Source organism: Dermacentor variabilis, chromosome 11 (genome assembly GCF_050947875.1).
Source record: "Dermacentor variabilis isolate Ectoservices chromosome 11, ASM5094787v1, whole genome shotgun sequence".
NCBI classification, from domain to species: domain Eukaryota; kingdom Metazoa; phylum Arthropoda; class Arachnida; order Ixodida; family Ixodidae; genus Dermacentor; species Dermacentor variabilis.
Window position 1 is genome coordinate 34508743 of NC_134578.1, and position 21908 is coordinate 34530650.

General features: G+C 46.8%; 2 protein-coding genes across 2 annotated transcripts; both read right to left on the bottom strand.

Moving 5' to 3' along the window:
• Positions 1-78: 78 nt before the first annotated feature.
• Positions 79-10082, bottom strand: LOC142563207 (dehydrogenase/reductase SDR family member 9-like). Its single transcript, XM_075673758.1, has 6 exons — positions 9863-10082; positions 7906-8109; positions 5744-5926; positions 4005-4137; positions 1929-2111; positions 79-278 (listed from the first exon to the last, which is right to left on the bottom strand). The coding sequence occupies exons 1-6, from the start codon at positions 10080-10082 to the stop codon at positions 83-85; spliced, it is 1119 nt and encodes a 372-aa protein (XP_075529873.1). The 3' UTR covers positions 79-82.
• Positions 10083-16599: 6517 nt separating this feature from the next.
• Positions 16600-20903, bottom strand: LOC142564128 (uncharacterized). Its single transcript, XM_075674985.1, has 2 exons — positions 20647-20903; positions 16600-17264 (listed from the first exon to the last, which is right to left on the bottom strand). Exons 1-2 carry the CDS (start codon positions 20890-20892, stop codon positions 16980-16982), a joined length of 531 nt encoding a protein of 176 aa, XP_075531100.1. The 5' UTR covers positions 20893-20903; the 3' UTR covers positions 16600-16979.
• Positions 20904-21908: the final 1005 nt, after the last annotated feature.

Genomic DNA, 21908 nt, shown 5'->3' on the forward strand with positions numbered 1-21908 from the left:
TGAAGTCTCACGGCCTCGAGCGCCAAGAGTGGACAATTTATTCTCGCCACTTCGAACACGTGGTGGTGCGTCCATGGTGCGTTCACTGTGTCTTGGACAAGTCCACGCTTTGTTTAGGGGGCACCACCAACTGTCCCCGCGCCTTGGTCCTCGGCTGGAACGCGTTGATGAGCACGCTGTCGAGCATCTCGATGGGCAGCAGCTCGAAGAGGCTGCACAACGCTAAGTCCGTGCTGCCACACCGGTACCGTGCCTTGGGAATCGGATCCGTCAGGGCGCTGGAAGAAGTTACGTAGTTCGATGGATACATATTCATTGGGAGGTTGCTCATTTTTTGGCGAGAGGTGATCGTTGCCGTCTCGCCCCGGATTCCTCAATCATGCTTGCTCTCCCGACCATCGCCTCCCCGTATTAAGAAATGCATCTTAATTGTGCTTGATTTGACCTAAATGACGGCTCGAGTGAACGTGGCCGAGGTACTCATTGCGTTTCCCTCGGTGTGTTCACGAAGGGCGTCAGTTTGACAAAGTCAAGCACGGTCTTCAAGTGAAGGTGTATTCCGGAATACGAGAGTTAAGGTTGCTTGTTGTGCGAGTTGGTACATATTTCTGAGCAGAAGTAATGCCAGTGGACGAATATGAATAAGAAAAACAAGAAGAAAACGAATAAGAACAAAAGAACAAAGTTAAAGCTACTTTTAACTTCTCTATGCCTTACTCCCAGTTTTTATTTCCTGTTTTCTATTCTGTTCGCTGAAATACACCTGTTGAACAACCATTACACTAGACTAAACCTTCATTTCAAGGAAAATCACATGATACTAAATGTGGATTTATTCATAGCGCAACATTATTCAAACTACCGCTTCATATGAAATTTTTAGTGGTTAGATGGGGGCGGTATTTTCGACTGGATTATTCGCAGTTTAATGGCGTCTTACTACGAAGTGGGAAATCCATGTGGGACGTTTATTCGTGCTGCTTACGCAGTGACCCTTTCATTTGTAGCATCATGACGATAGCTACATAGGACAGATTGTATCACGTGGTGATAACAGTCATACGAAGCAGCTACTCATGGGTCTGAGGTAAAGTCTGCCATTGTCATGTTGCCACTATCAACGGCGGATTTGGTTCTTACGTCATCTTTTTTTATTCTTGCGTTACGTATTGCCATGCCAGTACCAAAACGTGACGCGACCTATCCGTTCTATACGTCCAACTACAGTTCGCGATAAAAGATGTCGAAGGCCGTTGAAACATGCTGAAAACATATTTAAGCTACCATTTTTTAATGCTAAATAATAAACTGCCTCCTTTTTGGCTGTTTACTCCCCCCCCCCTCTTTTCTTCTATTACCTACAGTGGGACCAATCCCCCTTGCAGGCCTGAGCCATGTACCGAAACGACAACTGTACTTTTCGCCGGGATTCACTTGCGTGACCATTTGGACATACTGGACAGACGGCCTTTTTTAGTGAGCAAAGTGCGTGTGTCGTGCGCGTGCTCTGATAAGCAGCAGAGTGCCGTCAGTGCCTTAGCGATTTCATTGGAGGCTGATCTTATACACTGCCTATAAGTGACATTGCTGTTTAGTCTTCTCTACATTACGTTCCTTTTTTAACGAGCCGGTCTCGCGGCCGCGTTTCCTTATGAACCTACGAAGAGTCTTGTGTATATTCTTTCGCTCCTGTGTATTGGGCGACCGTTCTTCCGGTACTTAACTGTGCTTTCCGTGATGGTGCCCGTAGAGACATTCATTGTGAGCTTCTGCTTGTGTGTGAAGCCTGTTTTATTGATTGTTTCTTCTTTTCCTTTTTTATCGCTGCTTGAGTAAAAAATGGGGAAAGCCAGCTCTGACATAGCCTACGTCACACGTTTATACACCTAAATAAAAACAAAATAAGAGAACACTCATTGGAGTCTCACCAGTGTACTGCCTTGGACACGTCGTTGAGGTTGACATGCATGTACTTCTGCATGCGCTTGGGAATCATGTTCTTGAACGTGTCCAGGTACAGTTGGCCGTACGCTTCCTTCATGGTGGGGTTCATTCTGTTGATGACCTCGTTGATGCCAATCTTCACATTTTCAGGGTCCGTGATCCTGGTCCTGTAGGACAAAACAACAAAAAGGTTCACTGGATGGCGTAAACCTCGAGAGAGCAGTCGAAAAAGAGGTGCCTCATAATAGAGCCAACGTAAGACAATTGCCCCTGTCTGAACATTGCCTCCATGCGGAGATTCACCCTCTGTTAGTCGTAGAAAATCACGATTCAAGGCCATGATGTATGTTATATTCGCGAACAGTTTTCCATAGCAGTGAAGGGAAAGCTACGGAGCCGGAGCTTTTGCACCTGCGTCCCAGCACCAAATATTCCGGTGGCATTTAACATCACTTTTGTCTTATGGAGCAAACATTGAATAAGCGTAGCATCTACTTGTGACGGTTTCGCATTAGCCCAAACACGGTAGAGAAGAGTAGAATAATAAGCCAAACTTAAGACTGAGTGACCTATTTTGGGCTATTTCCCTGTTTTAAGCAAGGCGCCGATGTCTTCTTTTCCCCAGCGAAGTCGTAACTAACGCGCATGAGAATGAGGGACGTTTTTCAGGAGCAGTCTCATTTGTGCCCACTTCGCATACGTAGCTTTCCCTTCATTCCAAGAGAACGTGTTGTCGGGCAAGCTGGTGTTTAGGTTTACTGTACATGTTGTTCTTGGCGCTAAGTGCGGAGCTTGAAGCTAGAGAACCGGAAAGACACAGAGAAGCGCGAAGTGCCAACTGTTTATAGCGAACCCAGACATAATTTGGCAGTGTGTACCTTCATTGCCAAAGAACGTTTTCCGCGAGTATTACACACTTGAGTCAGATCTAACATGAGTGGCAGGCACTGGCAGAGCACGAACGCTAGACTCTATTCAGAGATCAACAGTTGAAGCGCTTGGGGCTAAAAAAAATATCTGATGCAACACATCTGTTGGAACCTGTATGTGAAGCGAAGTTTTCGTGAAGAGGTTATTTTACTTCTATAAAACTGTTCATCTCATCATAATTTAAGCTGTTCATAACGCTCACCGTCCAGGCAAGGCGCGGGAGCTCCCACCACGTGACTACGTGACTCCTTGCGGTCATGCATTACACGAGTTACAATGTCTCTTGAATGGGCGGTGTCCAAAACCACGTCTCAGCGACGCTTGCCTCTAAGTAAACAGAAACCGACTTCGAAGGTTAGCCTTTTTGTAGAGTTGTATGCGCCGGAAGTGATTGCGGAGCATGAAGCAAATCACGGCCGCCATGCTTTCGCACACCACCTGCTGGCTCGCTTTTCACCTTCCCGATCCGCCCACTTCACTTGGTGAGGAAGTAACCTAGCAGGCACGCGGTACCCCGGGAAACGACGCACAGGAAGCTGAACCTTAACAAAGTAGAGTTTGTGGAAGTTACGTTCTTGAATGCGTGTGTTTGTTTCAGTGAGGAAATTTAGGTACTAGCTGTGTAACTGCCCTATTTCGTAGAGAACAGAACCGGTCGCCAGCACCACTGTAGGGAGAGTAGAGAATAATATAAGACGATTAGGTGTATCAGTGCTATCTTGAGTGACAGCCATTCTGCAAGAAATCGAAGTTCTGGAGGGTACGGCGATAAAGCTTTCAAAAACCGGCGATGCATTTTCGTAACATTGCACCGTTGTCAGATGGGAAGAGGACTTGGCAACCAGAGGCGATAGGAGGACAAAAAAAGAAACCGAATGACCAATACAGCTTAGGGTTACGGGGAGAGGATATATAGTTTTCTTCCTAGATCCAATTGATCCTGGCATCTGTCCCAGGCTTGGTGCTTCGAATTTTAGGCCAAATATAAGGATGCCTTACCTGAAAACTTCGAAGTGAGGCAACATATGACGTCGCTTTCGTCACCGCTGTATAACTTCTATGCCTAATTCGGTGATTACTCATTCCACAGCGTTATTTGAGAAGCGCGAGCCAGAGATAAAGCGTCTCACTTGTACAGCATAGGCTCCACTGTGGACACGTTCACTTGCCACTTGTACAGCTCACGCCGCAGGCCATCGGCGAGCGAGCACAGCGCCGCGGCTGCGGCGGACGTCCCCACAGATCCGGGTATGGACATACGACCTGCATCGACGACAGGGTGAAACTAAAGCACCTTAACTTTCGTAAAGTAGCGACACTCTCCTCCTCCGCCTTCACTACTCCTCGTTTCTCCTGTCTTTCACGCTCGCTCCTCGACCGTGGCGCCGCCTACAGTGCTCGAGCGTAGCAACGGCGCCAACGTGTGCTCCTCGCCACTCTGTAGACGCTTCTCGAGCAAAAATGGCGCTGATGCGTGGTGCGAGGGCCCACGTGATGCTATTAGGCCAATAGCGACGCGGCGTCGGCCTCGGCCAGAGCGCGAGGAGGAGGCGGCATTCTTCAAAGCGTGCTGCTACTTTACGAAGTTTAAGGGGCTTTAGGTGAAACGATGGCGGCGCGATCAACGAGCACGAAGAAGAATAGACAGCACAAGTGCCTTGATGCTCCTTCGCGTGTTTTGAGCCACACGTAACGCGAAGGCGACCTTCGTATAGAACCGCACTCGGCGCTACCGTTATGAAGAAAAGATCCTAGCGAAACCTGCGGGAACGTCCTAAGGACAGCTGAAAAGGCTCGCAGACTTGCTGGAGCTCTGGGATGGCAGAGACCACACTTGGCCAAGATACATGCCTTGCAAATGCTTATGGTGATGAGTAGCGTTAGCACTGCTGGATAAGCCAAGGAGGCGAGATAGCTCTGAAGAGAATTCAATGTGCTAGAAATATACTGCCTAATGGTTAACTTGTGGCGAGATGGCACGGATCTATGGTGAAATGAGGGTGGCTCAATAAACAAAGACAAGGAAGAATGGAAACTAAAAGAGCCTCTAGTTTATTACGCTACCTTGATTTCATCATTGGTTGGTACCTACTCACCCAAGTTTAATGCAAAGAGCAATAAAAGGAAGATCTTTAAAGTCCGAAGGCTTTGCAAATGCGTCAACGACACAGACAGCTCAAGGAGTTCACGGACATAACTTGGTTAAGCAAGATACCTTCCCAAATTTGCTTCCGTCCCAGACCTCACTACACACACTTTCGATGCCTCTGAAGTAGAGGTACAAGGTGGTGCAGGGTCGTGGTAAAGAACGATTCAATACAGTAGTTTAGCATAGCGTGACCGTTATATGGCTTAATTTTCCGGTACCACTCTACGCCCCTCTCTTCACCGCGCATTCGCACTCGGCTTCAGGCAGAATAAAACTGTTGAACAGCAGCGCTACGCTAAAATACTCTAATAAGGAGATCAGGAGAAAAAAGGAAGCCGATGAGACAACCACTATTCTATTTGTGGTCTCTTCCATCCCGCTCCTATATTTTGTACCAGTGCTATTTAGCACCCTGCCTTCTCACAAGGTTCTAGATTGTTATTTATTTTATTTAATTTTAGTTCAGCTTTTCTTTCTAAAATAGAAGAAGCCCAAGAGGAAAAATGAAGGTCTGCTTCACTGGAAGGGCGTCCGGACCACGTTTTACGAGGTGGGTAGGAAACGCGGTTAGTACATGATAAAAGCACGTTAGGCGTTTAGTTACTGTGACAGAATTACGCGTTTTCTATTCACAATAAACGACGTTTGACATGCAATTGCTTTGGCGCCCGCCTGAGCTTTAGGAGATCAAGCGTTTGCCCAGGAATCATTAGCCCCTACCATGCACGCTGGACATGATGACGATGCGGCCTTTGCTCTTCCTGAGCAGCGCGATGCCCTCCTTGACGAAGCGCATGGTGCCGGTGACGTTAACGGCGACAAGCCAGCGCAGCTCGTCGTACGACATCCACTCCAGCTCGCCGTAGTTGGTCACGCCCGCGTTGGCCACGATGCCCCACAGCTCTGCGGTCCAAGCGACCCCTTTGTTACGCGCGCTGCGACGAGACGTCCAACAGACGCGCGTCGGTGGATGCGAAAGTTCGAGTCGGCGGCCATTACTTGGCAAAGTGATAGCTTTAGAGCGAGCATCTTTCTTTGGCTACCGTTAGCGCTTTCTTTTTCGGACGCAGTATCTTGTACATTGGAGAGAGCAACGCCGTTGCGCTGGTGACAGCACTTGTCCTCGATGGAGGATGGATGGATGTTATGAGCGTCCCCTTTGGAACGGGGCGGTGTGTTGCGCGACCAAGGTCTTGCTATTATACTGCTTAATGTCCTACCCAAGTTAAAAAAGAAACGAAACCACTATGAACTCACCCAACCCCATTTTCTGACCCCTATTGCGAACTTTCCACTCCTCCACTACCGACGCCACCGGCCACTGGCGGCTGCGGGAGAGCACTATTTGCGCCGACGGCGGGAATGGAAGAAGGCAACCGCCTTCTGCGCCACTGCTCGCGCTGCTGGAGGCAACACACATACATCGAATTCGCTTAATAGTCAATATACTACCGCTAAAAGTGCACCGGCTTTGTTCCCTTCGATTTATGCAGTGGAACAAGAAACACTACCTGAATATACTCATCATAAGATATATGGTCCTACAAGTGCATCATTCGTTTAAATAAGGGAATGCTTTATAGAAGCTGTATTCATTTCGAAACAAAATTGAGAGCGCTGCAGCCTAGACGCTGATGTGCGGGGACAGGTCATTTATTATTATTATTATTTTCATACATTTAGGGCTTTCTTCAGTGTTCAGAAAAAAAACACGTAATAGGTGATGTCATGCAAATAGTTTTATTAGGCATCTCATAGCACATTATGCAATGTTTTAATAAGACGAACGCGCTAAAACTATACTAAATTTTCTGCATAATGAAATGCAACGATTTAGCTTGCTAATTTGAAAGTGGCGCAATTTATTATGACTACTAGTTAGCTGTTATTGGCCAGCGTCTCACCCTTCATCAGTCAAGGCGATATATATTAACGAATGAGTTGTTTGGAGCGAGAAAGACAATGGTTAACGTAATTACTGACAGCCGTTCAAGGAACGTGGCTCCACGTCATTGTTTTTCACTCCCAATTGATCATTCAGTGAATCCATTATTCAACCAATCAAACGATCACTCAAAAGTAAGTAACTCTATGGACCAACCACTTAATCACTTTAACCATCACTCGAGTAATCAGTGTTTTAATTAATGGACCAGTCAAACGTCTTCCGTCCGTTAATCGACAAGTCAGTCAAAATTTTAACCAATCATTTTAAAGATTCTTCTTGTATCGGGAAATTCAATGGGTCGGTCCAAATATCGTAAATGGATGGGAATGCTATGAAAGTCGCTGCGCCTTCCCATGATCTTGGGGACCTGATGGCAGGTGATGGAGATCTTCGAGGTCCTTCAGTTTATTTATTGATGTATTTATTTTTTCACAGTATATCTCTTTAGCAGTTCCAACACAAGAATGGGCCGACAGCACAAATGAACGATGGCAAAGGAAATAAACATGTACGAAAACAATGCACTGAAGGTAAAAAGAAAGATAACCAATCTAATGTAAAATGAACACGTGAGGAAATAGCGTAGTTTAAAGTGATGATAAAGGAGAACATTCTAGGCGACTCAAAAATTACTGTACGGGCAGCGATTGGATGTTGTCAGGCATTCGAAACCGTAGTTCTATGATCCAGGAAAGAAAGCTGTATTTAAATAAGTCCGTCCAAGAATGAAATAGATATGTTATATATATAGATATAGAATACATATAAATATAGACAGTTCATGACTGTTTCCGTAGGATGATAATTATTTAGCACACGTTAAGCAGCGGATCAGAAATCCCATAACCTCCGAGATCGGGCTGGGCTTGCAGGTAATCTTGGAGGCCATGAGCTTTTTCCCTTCTACTATCTTACTTGGCCAGCTGCGACGTACCTTTATCGCCGAGCTGTGCCGCCACCGTCTTGTATGCCTGCACGATGCTGTCCTCCTCCATGTAGTCGAGGGCCACCACGTTGACCCGCATCTCCTTGAGGACAGTCGCCCCGTCCGAGCCGGGGTCCAGGCAGCCGGCGTACACCTCGAAGCCGTGCTCATGGAGACGCCGGGCAGTGTGCAGACCCAGCCCGCTGTCGCAGCCTGGCAGTTACGGGGCGAAAGTCCGCGGAAGCACGCTTAGCGGATCACGTGTCGGCAGCATTTAACAGTTTATGTTAAAGGTAAGCACGTGAAACACTTTAGACTGGTAAAGGTTTTGAAAACTTTCCGTTTGTTAATATCGCGATAGTAGGTTGATTAGTGAAAGAGAAAATGAAGGTCAAAGTTCATTTTCTTTATGTTGACGCCGAAACACGAACGTCAGTACGTAAATGTGACGTCACGGTTATCAAAATATCTTTTTTGTTTTAAACTGGGCTTTTGTGGACTCAATACAACTTCACTGAACTTGCTAAGTTAGATCTTTGACTCTTCTGGAAAACAATGTAGGTGATCCTCGTCGATAAACGTTTGATTATAGGCCCGTAGAGACGCTGCCACAATCCCTGACTACGTGGGGAGTTGACGTGCAGAGTTCCAAGAAGGCCTCACCACGCGTCTTCCTTTTTTGCGTCTTTCGTCGCTTATCCAGCCTCGTGTCATGATAAGAGCGCTTTTCTTTTTTTTGTGTTTTACAAGGGTAATTTGCAATTACACCTAAAATTATTTCTTTCTTTAGTGTTCCGTCAGCAACAGGTCATGAATGCAAGTGCACATGAAACGGAACACGTAAGCATTACCCAGCTAATCCCCTTGTCTTAGTCTACCTCTACTTATCCTTTTTATGCACATGTCCGCTCTTGCTCTTCTCTGACGCTTCCTTGCCGCGAAAGTCCACATCCGGCTCGGCACGGTGTGAACCGTGCATGCTGGCAAAGCCTCCGTTTCTGTCTCTGAAGTGCGCACGACTGTCACGCTATCTGAACCGGATAGTCCTGCCTTTCGAGCTGAAGCCTGCCGTCAGTGCCGCGGGTTCCGCAAAGTGGGAGGGCAGGGACAATTGTTGGCAAGGAGGTACTTTCTACAGGAGGTACACTAGGTCTCCTCCTAATTCGCCATTAACAGGACACGTTCGAGTTGTGAGCAGCGTTATACGTGCACATACGGAGCTCGCGCGTGTGGCATGTGATCTCGGCATACTCGCATAGTTGCTGAGCAACTGGGGCAACTCCTCACTGGGCAACTCTTCGAAGCCAAACAGTCGGGGTGCTTTCAACTAATGCTATGCACACTCTCGAGCAATAGTTTAAACGCCAATGGTGACGCAGAGTACCTTTTTTCCCTGTGTAGCCTCGGTATGCCGACTGAAATCGAGTGGTACAGACTACGTGCTTGTGTTCGACCAATGCAACGTATCGAAGAACACTTCAGAAAATCAACCGCAAAAGAAGAGGCGGACAAAAAAGAGATACCGCAGGAGGGCGTTTACATCTAAGTTTATTCAGCTTCGTATTTGTCCGCGTCTTTGTGAACCATTTGCTCCCTGAAATGCTCTCCAACTATATATCAAACCAAGATTGAAGAAATGACACGTTGCGGAGCTGTGCTAGAAACATTTGTAATTTTTTTTTGCCGACGTCACGGTCTCCAATATTTCGCTCGTGAATGCGCATGAACATATAAGGGACAAGAAGCAGAGGTGTAACGATGAGAAGACCCCAACAACAGCGAACCAGCGAATAAGAACATTTCATCCACGTAAACTCGCCGCACGTGATAACATCGGCGTCTTCACGTTCGTCTGCATTCTTTTTTCACCACAGACACACCAACACTACACGGCGCTAAAAAAAAAAATAAACACGGACGTTAGAGGTGGAAGGGGAACTGGTCCGAACTCCGGCTCAGATCTCACCGCTGACGAAGACAGTGGGGTGCTTGAGCCGGACCTCTTGGCGGTACCGGCGGTCCATGAGCTCGGCCAGCTGGAAGCCCACGATGCCGGCGAAGATGGCATTCGAGACGAATCCGACGAGGAAGCGCAGAGGAGGCGTGATGCTCAGCACGAGGAAAGTGATGCTGGAGAGCACGATCATGCCTAGCAGGCGGTCTCGGGCACCGCTGGGTTGGTCCATGGTTTGCCAGCGTGGTCCGCCCCAAAGTCGCCACGGGTGGCTCTAAGGCGGACGGAGGAGAGACTCCTCCTCGCATCTGGCGTCTTCTTCCTTCACAGAGGCGCAATGATCGTGAAAGCTGCCCAGAGTGTTGGCTCATACCCCGTAGTGGGTGTGAGTGACAAGTGGTGAGGAGGACAACAGCAACAACACACTATAGGGCTTTTTCACTACTGCCATTTTTGCCCAGAGCCGTTGGAGCCCCGGACAAAGGACGCCACCCCTGCTAAACCCAGTCAAGAGCGTCCAAGAAGACTCTGGCGGATTACAACAAATGACCCTGTAAATAGAGACTAGTAAATACATTTGTTGATGATGATCTTATTTCACACAACACCTGAGGATAGATGATTACAATGATGATGATGATGATGATGAGCTTGGATATGTGTTAAGGGTATAAATTTCGAAATCTTTACTTATAATGAATAAGTGAAGAGGAGTAGAATATAGATCTGGTTTCGTAAATAGTCATTCTGTTAAAATGACTGTGTTTTTTCGTCTCTTGTCAACGATATTTATCGTACGAAGTTTATGCTTCCATGCCTCGACTCGTCGGAACTGTCACTCAGGACTTCCTTTTGGGTACTACGCTATTTGTTTGCGAAATTCCGACCTTGTTGTTTGTTTCGCCTAATTTAGTTGTAGTTGGGGCGTTATTTACTTGTTATAATTTGTTACCTAATTTGATAATTTATTTACATTCTACGATCTCGTTCTTTCCTTTCTGAAATTCCTAATCTGATATAGTGCTTGTGCCACTGGCGTCTCAATAACGCATTTTAATTTTGGGACGCGTAATTCCTGCCTATTCCCCCGGCATGGAGATGGTTGGCTGACAGGCTTTATCTCGATATCGCAGTCGTGTTTACATGAAGGCGACAGTAGCGTAAGTGTCGCATTAGTTGGCGCCTCACGTGAATTACTATGCGACAGCGTTTACACGTGGCACATGTTTATTCGTACGAAACAAGCGAGGACCTGTTTTCAGCGATGTACGTTCCACCAGTGAATGATGGAGACTACATAGCGGCAGCTCCTAAATACCACACGCCATATTATGTGTTGGGAATTCGGTAGGATACGCCAGTTATTGCGTTCATGTAAACGCCACTAATGAAGCAGAAGCCAAAGCATTGCCGATAGTCTTAAAACTTTTATCATCACAAGGCTGGTCTGTCGCCCTCCCATATGCGCACAATCTGGGGAGATTAAACTATAGATAACTGTTTTCTTATTCTGCCGCATTTTTCTTCTTAAGAAAAAGAAATAGCCTTTTAGAATGAACCTTTCGAGAATTTGTTTTAAAATTTTTTATTCTGTGTATTTTTTCTCTTGGAGTCTCCTCACCTGAAAACTGCCATACAGGTGTTTGCTGAGCCATGCAGGAATTTTCAATTCTTCCAGGGAGATTCTCTTAAGTTCTTCAGACGTTGCTTTTATTAATTTCTTCTTGACAATTATTAAGCAATTTTAGCAGTAACTGCAATTTTCTGATACCATCCTAATCTTGGTCAATCCCCTGCAGTGGGCATGCACCATCATCGATGTAAAACGAAACGAAGCGAAGCCGTGGTCACGTGGTCTTCTGGATGGCATGCATTGCTAACGAATCGTGGTGTTGATGAGAAAGATGGTTTAGGGAGGAACAGCACATAGCCTGACTGAGAGGATGTTAGCCTAGCCTAACTATGTTATTAACTAAATATGAGGATGGGCAGGATATTGCTGGTCATTGCAATAACAGTTCTACGTGTGGCCTCCAAGATCTCAAAGGCGAGCCGGTGCCGTCTCGCGTGGCACGTGCTTTGGTTAAATTAGGTGCAACACGGCGGTGGCCACCAGCGTTGCTGCTCGAGTGTTCGTCCTCGGTATTCGCGTACTCCGTAAAGGGAAGTCCATGTACGGTGACTGTATCTTTACTGGGTTCACCCGAGGAATGAAATAACTACAAATGGCCCTACCAGAATTGTCGCTGAAAGTGTCCCAGGTCCTTGATATGCAACGTTCTCAAGTGTAGATGTTTTCGGTGGAGCACTGCGTTTTCCGGCGTTAGCTGTATCGATGGCATTGGACAGAGCGCCGTTTTTGAGAAACCAGCATGGATCTCGTTTCTAGTGCTGTGCTAATGCGAGGCGGTGGACAACTATCCCCTTTCATAAGTTTTCCTTCAGCTTGTGGATTGCTGCAAAGCTTATTTACCATTTCCCCTTGTATCGCTCGTTGCGTGGCCTTTTAGTTTTAAATTTTCTTCCTCCAAGTTTGTCCATAGTTTATTTTTGGTAGAATGTAATGATAAGATGCTTTAACCAGTAATGTTATCCAGTTGCAGTTGCTGACTTGTGCATACTTGGTTGTATGCGCTCCGACCCATTTTTTAAATGAAGATATCCTGCTTATAAAACGATTGTGTAATAAGACCTCAAAACTCTCAGCAATGCTTAGGGTCATACCGCTGGATGAGGAGCACGCAGGTAAAGACATTTACGACATTGAATTACGCCACTGACGTAGGCAGTTGCCCCGAGGCTGCAATGTTCAATGACCTCGGTTCGGTATTCGCAGAAGTGCGTCTCATTTGGTTTTTGGTAGTGGACACGGAAAAGAAGCAGTTTTGCCCTTAAATTCTTGGGGGTTCCCTCATGGTGGTTATGTGCCATTGGTACAGAGGACCACCACCACCAGCGCCACATCATCATCATCATCATCATCATCATCATCATCATCATCATCATCATCATCATCATCATCATCATTCGATGGAGTGATGCAATTATATGCGCCGTAAGTCTGGCACTATTTCCTGCGGCATCGGTTGCAATGCGCTTTTCCGTGCTGCACCTCTAAAATAGTTTTTCCGCTGAAGTGCGCTCACACATCAAGCGATATTGCTCTGTCAATGTAAATATCACACGCTAATTAGAAAATAAGATCTGGTGGATGTCCCCAAAAAACAAGTACTACGTTCGACTTAGTATTGATGATGAATGAATGAAACCACGTTTATTCCACATTACAAAGCGCCGAAGACGCTGCGGTGGAAAGGGGCGGGGTGTTGTTGCAAAACGGGAAGGGTAAGGCTGCCTCCGTTTTATTAACGAACGTCCTGGAGGCAGCCTGATGTCCAGTGAAATTTGCCGCGAATTTCAGGTTTTATCATAAGACGAGTAACACAAAGATGTAAGTCAACCAGATCTGTGTGGCTAAATTAAACGGTGATGATGATGATGATGATGATGATGATGATGATGATGATGATGTACGTATACTGTGACTCTTGCCCACACTGGGGGATTGACCAAGAATTGTGTCTATGAACTTTTACTTAATGTTTTGAAGTATTACCTATTCGATTAGAAATTAATTAATTAAAAAGAACGTTTAAAAACTCATTCGTTTATTTCACCAAATACGTCCCTGTGGCTAAAACCCAGTACTGACACACCGAACGTTAGTATTTTTTCTGATGTTAACATTAACTCTACCAGCCGTGGTTGCTTAATGGCTATGATGTTGGGCTGCTAAGCACGAGGTCGCGGGATCGAATCTCAGCTACGGCGGTCGCATTTCGATGGAGGCGAAATGCGAAAACACCCAGGTACTTAGATTTAGGTGCAGGTTAAAAAACCCCAGGTGGTCCAAATTCCCGGAGTCCCCCACTACGGCGTGCCTCATAATCAGATCGTGGTTTTGGCACGTAAAAACCCATAATTTAATTAAAATTAACTCTAGTTTGGTGAGCAGAATTTCTAGGAGTCCTTTTCTTAATAATTTATACCGGCGACATGAGAGAAAATCGCGATCTACGGATTTATATTCTTGCAAGTATTGACAGAGGGGCCATATCGTCAGACCAGTCCTGTTTAAATATAGGTTTAAGGCGTAGACACGGCAGCGTAATCTGGCGAACACTACTTCCGATTGCCTTGATAAACACCACTGGAATTTACATTAAAATTTTAAGTACTGAAATTCTGTCCATGTAGTTATCGATTCAATGACGTCTTTACGAATTGAGTATTTTTGATATATAATCGCAGGTATGTGCGTCATTACAGGAAAAATCGATATAATCGGTCCACTCAGGGATGCTCGCGCTAATGAATCTGCGGTTTCGTTTAAATGTAATCCACAGTAACTTCGCACTCATTATAATTTTACAAAATTCAAGTGCGGTGGAACTAATGTCACAAAAGTCTTCAGAGCTGGTGTAGTACAGGCAGAAAGGGAATCTGTCATACATTATTGGGCCCTCTGATAATAACGCGGTGGTCTTCAGGACGCCATTTAAGATAAAGAAAAGTTTTTGGTTGGAGTAAACACCCGCAGATATGCACAATCTCCTTTTGAGAGGAAGAAAAAAATTTAGTCAGTGTTTGGCCTCCTGTGTCTTGCATTCCTTAGAATGATGCAAATAAAGTCTATAATTAGGTCAAGCCGATCCAAATCGACACTTCGCGGGACTGCAGCTTGGACACCATCTTTTCGGCCAAACCTGAGATATCATTTGCACGCTGCAATAAACATCGTAACTTTATATGAGCAAGGTAAAATATTTCAGTGCTATTTACTTTATGAAGGAAGAAAGCCTCATCCGCCTTGTCCAATCTTTTATCATCTGTCACATTACTTACGTTGCGCCCTTTCTCAACTGGTACAAAGCTGAAAAGACTAAACTGGACATCATCATCAGAGAAGCCTATAAGCCGGCCTTAGGACTACCAAACCACACCAGTACGGAACTTCTACTACAATTAGGTATCCACAACACGCTAGACGAATTGATCGAAGCCCACCGTCTGTCTCAACTAGAGCGGCTTACCCTCACGGAAATTGGCCGCAGCATTCTAACCAAGCTTGATATCACCTACCACCCTCAACATGGAGACAAACACCCAATAGCACGCGACATTCAGCAATGGATACGCGCTGACCCTATTCCCAAAAACATGCACCCAGACCACAAAAAAGAACGCAGGAAGGCAAGAGCTACCCCCTCATCAAAGGTTATGCCAACACCGCGGGCGTCATCTTCGTCGACGCAGCTGAGTACCAAGATGGACGGCGCCTTGCGGTGGTTACCACAGCAGGCGGCTTGCTCCGACATGCTGCCAACATCGTTACCCAAAATTACAAGACGGCCGAGGAAGTGGCCATCGCCCTGGCCACTCTTGATCCAGCCTGTCACACCATACTGAGCGATTCTCGCGCAGCAATCAACAACTACATCAAGGGTCGTATTTCTCAGCAATCACTCCGTATCTTACAATGAGTCTCGCACTCGTCTGAAAATCAAATCACCCTCGTCTGGAACCCAGCACACGCCGGCGTTGTCCACCCGCACCTCACCAGCCTCAACGAGATTACACTCTCCGTAGCACGAGGACTAGTCAGCCGTGCCGGAGACGGTGCAGGTGCACCCGCAGGACGCGACCGCCTTACAAGATACAACGCCCTTGTGAAGTCATTTTACCTCGCAAGAACCTTCCCCACCCCTCAGCGCAAGTTAAGCGGAGCACAGGCAGCCACCCTACGCCTGTTACAGACCAATACATACCCCTCCCTCACACGCTATCACACCATATACCCCGACATCTACCCGAGCCAGACGTGCAAGGTCTGTAAAACTCAATCAGCAACACTCCCCCACATGCTATGGGAGTGCAAGCATCAATACCCAGACCTTAATCTCGTGACCCTCATCGAGATGGCATGCCGCCCTGCGCAGCTCCCATCTTGACGACCAACTCTGGGCGACCCAGCAGGCCTACGAAGCGCCGAAGAGGCAAGACCTCGATGTCTCATCGTGGAAGGCCTAGGGGCCCAGCCGACTAAACTGCTGGTGCTCATTAAAGTTCTCTCTCTCTCTCTCTCTCTCTCTCTCTCTCTCTATTTACTTTAAACGTGTAAACTATTTTTGCAGTGTAGGTGCTGGTTCTTCGCTGACCTTGAAACAACGCAGTCGCTATCATTGATCATGCTCGGCGACTCTGGTCAGGCCTCGCCGGCTTCAACCACTTTCGTTGTTACTACTGCGCAGCGTCCCAGAAACGTCACCATATTCAGCCGGCATTGGTGAGCGGCGATGTCGATGACCGGTCGTCCGAGCCCGAACGGGTTCACGACGACGTCATGAGACCTAATAGAATTACAGAGTGCTGGCTAATACAGGGAGCGATATGGTGTTCCCCCACTATGGAATTTTCTTCCACCTAGTGAATGGCAATTGGGCTACTGCCACTACGGGGCGGGGGGAGGGGGGCGATAAACTTATTGCAGAACCAGCACTCTATGATGGCCGCGCCTCTTCACGTTGACTACACGTTACGTTACCCGACACTGGCACACCTTGTAGCTTTAACCCCGCTGACACACCGTAACTGCTGCTTCACGTATTCCTATTTCTCAAGAACAACAATTGACTAGAACAATCTTTTTGAACAAAGAGTAACACAATGTCAGATTATTGAGATTTAATTCCATAGCTTTTTTTTCCATGTGTATTTGTTCACGACCGTATTTCTTTTTCTCACGTTGTATATTTGAGCAATTGGAACTGTTTTGTACGGTTACCATCTGCAAAGATATTGTATTCAGTTCAATTTATTTCATTTTCTAGAAACGAGGAGCCGGCACTAAAAGCTCACGAATCAACTTGACAAGCGTGACAACACCAGTACAGGCATCACAACGCTCATACGCAATACTAAAATTGGTAGTATCTATAAATAAGACAAAATGATTACGCAAAAAATATGAGACCCGCCTCCCCATTTTTTCCCCAAAGGAAGTAAAAAAAACCTCTAATACCCATATTTAAAGCTATGCATTCTTAGTCGCGCGCCACACGATCTCTATTTAATTATGGCGATCCTCTTGATCGCGCTTGCCGCCCCCGGCGCGACGCCTGACGCCCCCCTCCTGCGTCGGGGCCGAGGAGGTCAGCGACTCCTGGTCACAGGAGTCCTTCCGACAAGGGGTGTCGTCTTCCGCTTCCGGTTCCAGCTGGCCGCTGCTCCGCAGCCTCTCCAGGTGCTCGGTGTACGGTCCCGACATGTGCTTGGGAGGCGGCGCTGAGGCTTCGGGAAGCACGGGCGCTTCTTGGAGTGCGCTGTCTCCTGGTGCGCCTCCCCCCGACACCACCTGAATATATCAATCAATCAATCAATCAATCAATCAATCAATCAATCAATCAATCAATCAATCAATCAATCAATCAATCAATCAATCAATCAATCAATCAATCAATCAATCAATCCAGAAGAACTTCAGTGCCCGCTACCCACATTACGAGAGTTCACGGCAGCACAGGCATAATTATATATTACGCCGAAATAAACGCGTAAATGATCTCGTTATTAACTCAACTGAGCATCGACTTCAGCTAAGCACATACCTTCGGAAGCAGTTTCAGTGGTGCCACACATGGGACATGCCAGTAAACTAGGAGAGAAGCGTTGTCATGTCGGTAACAATAAGGCGCGTGTCCTGTTATTTGACTACGTACTGGATCGAAACATAGTATCACGCATCGAGCATTACAAATATCTAGGTCCTCATATTTGCAATAATCTGGGTTGGAACAGTCACATAACCCAAAAACACTGGTCGGGCAATGTCGAAGCTGCATTACGTGAACGTATCTAGCTTTTCTGTACACGCGCCAACTAGCGCGCCAAGCGGTCGCGGCCCGAAGCTAGCGCGTTTTCAATGGAACGAGCGGGTTTTTCGCGAATAATTAAAGCTGCAGGTCGGTTATTGAAAAAGGCAGGTGACAGGCATGTTCTAGAAGACAATCCACACGAGACAAATGCAGTGATCACGCTGTGGAAAGCTAGAATTTTGTTCCCAGAGCGGTTGAAGATACAGCAATGGAAGTCTATGGAAACGACGAAAATTTGTACCCGATTTTCAAGACAAAAACGCTAGTTGTGATAAAACAACGGCTGCTGTCGTAATAGCCGCTACAAGATATGCAGTCGGGAGATTCCGCTTTCGATGGATGCCTATCTGAACACTCTACACATGGCGTGACACTGCTCCCAAAAGCGATGTTTGAAACAGTCGTGAAAATACACGTGGTATCTGTAAAAACCCGAGCGTATCACTGCGGAAGCGTTGGAAGCCGTGGCCGAGTAGTTTAATCGCTCTCACCTATCACTCCGCGTCATACTGGCAGCGGTTCTATGCCGTGCTGCTTGAAATTCTGTTAACGCCACGTACGACTGAGTTCGACCGTCACCCACCAGATGGCGAAAGCACAAAACTGAAGATTTGGTTGAGAGATAAGCTTTCTCTGCCTCGTAATATTTGACCCAGGCCACATGACAATTGCTTTGTTTTGCCGAACGAAAAGAGTTGATAATGTTTTGTGAACCAAGGTTTATTGCTGTTAGTCCGCACTGGAATAACTGGAATGGGGTTAGTAGCAAGGTCACTGATTTTTTGTTAGAAGATCGACCAATTTGCTTTAAGTGCGCGGTTGTGGAATTCAGCACTGAAAGTGGGGTAGAAGCACATGAGTTTGTTGTCAATGTATTCGTAGTTGCCTTTTTTGTATAAGCTTATTACTTGATTCCATGATTCTCGTTTTGGAAAGGTAAAGTTAAAGACAGTGTGAATTACATTATGGTGGCTGATTTTCCGGAGGTAAGATATCGAAGATAGGCTAGACGGATTGTTAGTTAATATCAGATCTAAAATGCTGGCCGAGTCTCTCACTACGCGTGTTTTGTTCTAAAACTAGCTGGGTTAAGTTGAAATTAAAGCAGACTTCGAGGAAATAATTTTTGGTTCCACTATGTGACGACGGTGAATAGTTATCCCAATTGATATAAGAGAAAATAAAGTCTACGAAGGGCAAAATGTGAGCGTTAGTGTATTTTTTTCATTAGTACGTCTAGGACGTAGTTGATCCTGCCAGTAAAGTTAGTGTCTGCTCGTGGGGACGGCAGCAAACACCAAGTAATATAGTTTGGCGGGGTTACATGAAACAGTAGCCATAATAGTTCAGGGTCACCTGGGTCACCGTCAGGTCACCTCAAGGTCACCATTCATAATTCGCCTCTCCTTGCCCGATAACCCTCTTTTTCAATCGGACACATAAATTACAGTGGTACAACTGATGGATTATAATGATACGAGCAACGACAAATGAATGAGCAGTTGTTATTTCAAAATAGGCATTAGAAGCATACCGAAAGACACGCGAAACCAAAGGGCTCGAGTTAGTTTAGTTACAACAGCACGAACCCAACGGAAAATTACACCCAGGAAAATAACGCCGGGAGAAAAACCCATCAACCAACTGATGCTGAGCGAGCGATTCGCCTGGGTGGCTAGGCGAAACTGAGAGATCAGCAGTCGTCTACGGTTCTGGGAATGTCGCCATCATTGCACAACTACCGCTCATTGCCGTGTGCTCGCGCCTTCTGCTTAGGCGCCGTTTAACGGCTACTAGTAAGACAATTAGACAATCACCAGCCCAGCGACTTTGCCACGATTACGTTGATAGTATATGCGATGCATTTATAGCCAGTGCAGTACAAGTGCAATTTCTTTGAGGCTGGCCTTTAACTGCTCGTGTAAAGCGTTGGTAGGTACATTATCGTTAACGAGCAGTTCTTTTACTGTGTTCTTTCGACGAGAACACTAGCCCAACACAAATATGTTTCAAACGCATTGTATTTGCACGAAGCGTCGCTAGATGTTGGTACCAGCTTTTCTACGGTTTCTACAGTCTTGCACCGCTTCGGTAACGCGGTAATCCAAGAGCGGTAAGTAGTACATCAATAAGCTAAAACTTTGTAATAAGTTGACCGACAAGCTAAAATTCTGCACTGCATGTGTCCGTACGTACCCCAGTTTACATATTTCATACTGCTTTATTGTTCCTAATGTCAAACCAACCAGCCAGACTCTGTCCCCCCCCCCCCCCATGCCGGGCCGTATTCATAAAATAAGCTGTTATGCTATAATTGTTGGTAAAAGAAAATTATAGTCGCTCGAGCAGCTGCACGTATCATTAACGAAGGTGCTGGCCAATGGCGAACAGTACTTACGCACGGACAAGCTATGTTAATTCGGCCGCTGGTTTCGTTAGAGATTCAGCTGGTCCGCAAACTTCTTAATACCAATTGCGGATGGCCGGGTTACCGAAGCCTTGGGCGGCCATAGCTTAGCTGGTACCGCCACCTGATGACGGTTTGCCTAACTATAATAAAAAGCGTGTGAATGTTCTCGTCGAAGGGAAATAATAAATGTGACTGCACATTAACGACCATGTCCCTAGCGACTCTTTACACTAGCAATTAAGTAAAATATGATAGGTCACTGAGGTATTGGCATTTCTGCGCTCTCTTGCTAAACTTTACGTAAGGAAATGTCGCATGTTAGCGTTGTTGCTGAGGTACACCTTTCCGGTAACCCGGGTTTCCGCAAATGGTAGCACGCGTACTGACAAGCTAAGGCTTTGTACTAACACCTGTGCCGTCTACAAAGTGAAACGAAATGAAACGGTCTCCACCTCCATTTGCATCGCCGAGTCGATGGGACTGCGGCTGTGCTCCCCAGTGGGTGTCATGGAGACTGTGACTTCATCGTCCGGCGGGGAGATCAGGTCCATGGCATTTCGCGGCAACGCGCTGATTCCCGTCTGATAGGGTGACCGTGGAGACAATGGTTCACCACCCCGTGGCTGGAACTGCAGCTGCTGCGTCCCTGCCGGCGGAGACTTGTACTCCAGTGCCAAGGCCACTGCTCGCGGTTGCATGAGCCGGACAATACTGCGCACGTGCATGAGTAAGTGGTTAACTTAAAACGGACAGCTGGGCTATTTGGAATATCGGCATTTCGAGCATTTCCAGCGCTTTAAAGAAATAGGAAAAATTAAGAGAAGAGGGAGGACGAAAGGACAGGTAGGACGCCTGCCCGTTCGTCTTTCCTCTTAATTTTAATGCGCCAGTCGTTAGGCGCCCGTTCCTGCGGTGTGCGTCGACGTCGGCGTTGTCCCTTGTAATAGAGCGAACGAGCACGGCGAAAGATGAAAGAAAGCGCGGAGCGCTGCGGGTGATGAGAGACGGCGATAGCGACGAGAGCGCGATGAGGAAAGCGGAGGAGAAGGGTATGCCGAAAGCGTGAGAAGTGCAGTGCCGCGCCAGATAGGCTTTGCGGCGACGATGGCTACGAGATGGCGCTAGTGTAGAGCGCGCGTCGTCTGTATGGAAACGAAGCGCTGCATGAGCGGAAGTCTGTCTGCGGCGGCTGCTGGGAATAGCGCCCACGCGTCACCCACGCGCTGCCTCTCGCGATCTCCCGATTCGCGAGGCAGTCGCGCCACACTTCACTCCGTTTGCAACGTGCCGCACGACACAGATTGTCCGCGCCAAGCAATATATCGCTAAATCAAAACGTGCCTTCGCCCATATTTCGCATTAGGGAGTATCGTAATCGTAGATGAATTTTTCCCCTACTTCGTTAAAGCGCTGGCGATGGATGAAATGAATACGTGGATTAGGCATAACCTCCTGCGATCTCTCAGTGCCAGCCCAGTGACGCCAAAACCAGGGGTTACGGAGGGGGTGCCATTTTTCCAGTAGTTGGTCGTACTTGAAGGCACCTGGTTATGACCACAACTGTATCTCATCACACGTCATGTGAAAGCTGAAGCGCGGAGGAGCAGGCTTAAAGCATGCACGGGGCGGAAGCTGTACTCAGTGGAAGTTGTCTATGCTCCAGCAAGAACAAGTATAAAATGACTGGTAAAGTGAACCACTGGCTTCTATGTAT

Excerpts from the sequence above, each read along its gene's own strand:
- LOC142563207 (XM_075673758.1), bottom strand. The coding sequence starts at position 10,082 with ATGGACCAACCCAGCGGTGCCCGAGACCGCCTGCTAGGCATGATCGTG. Across the intron at positions 8,110-9,862 it reads CCCCACTGTCTTCGTCAGCG|GCTGCGACAGCGGGCTGGGT; the intron begins GTGAGATCTGAG and ends CGTAACTGCCAG. Across the intron at positions 5,927-7,905 it reads GGCACAGCTCGGCGATAAAG|AGCTGTGGGGCATCGTGGCC; the intron begins GTACGTCGCAGC and ends CTTGGACCGCAG.
- LOC142564128 (XM_075674985.1), bottom strand. The coding sequence starts at position 20,892 with ATGCAACCGCGAGCAGTGGCCTTGGCACTGGAGTACAAGTCTCCGCCG. Across the intron at positions 17,265-20,646 it reads ACTCGGCGATGCAAATGGAG|GTGGTGTCGGGGGGAGGCGC; the intron begins GTGGAGACCGTT and ends TGATATATTCAG.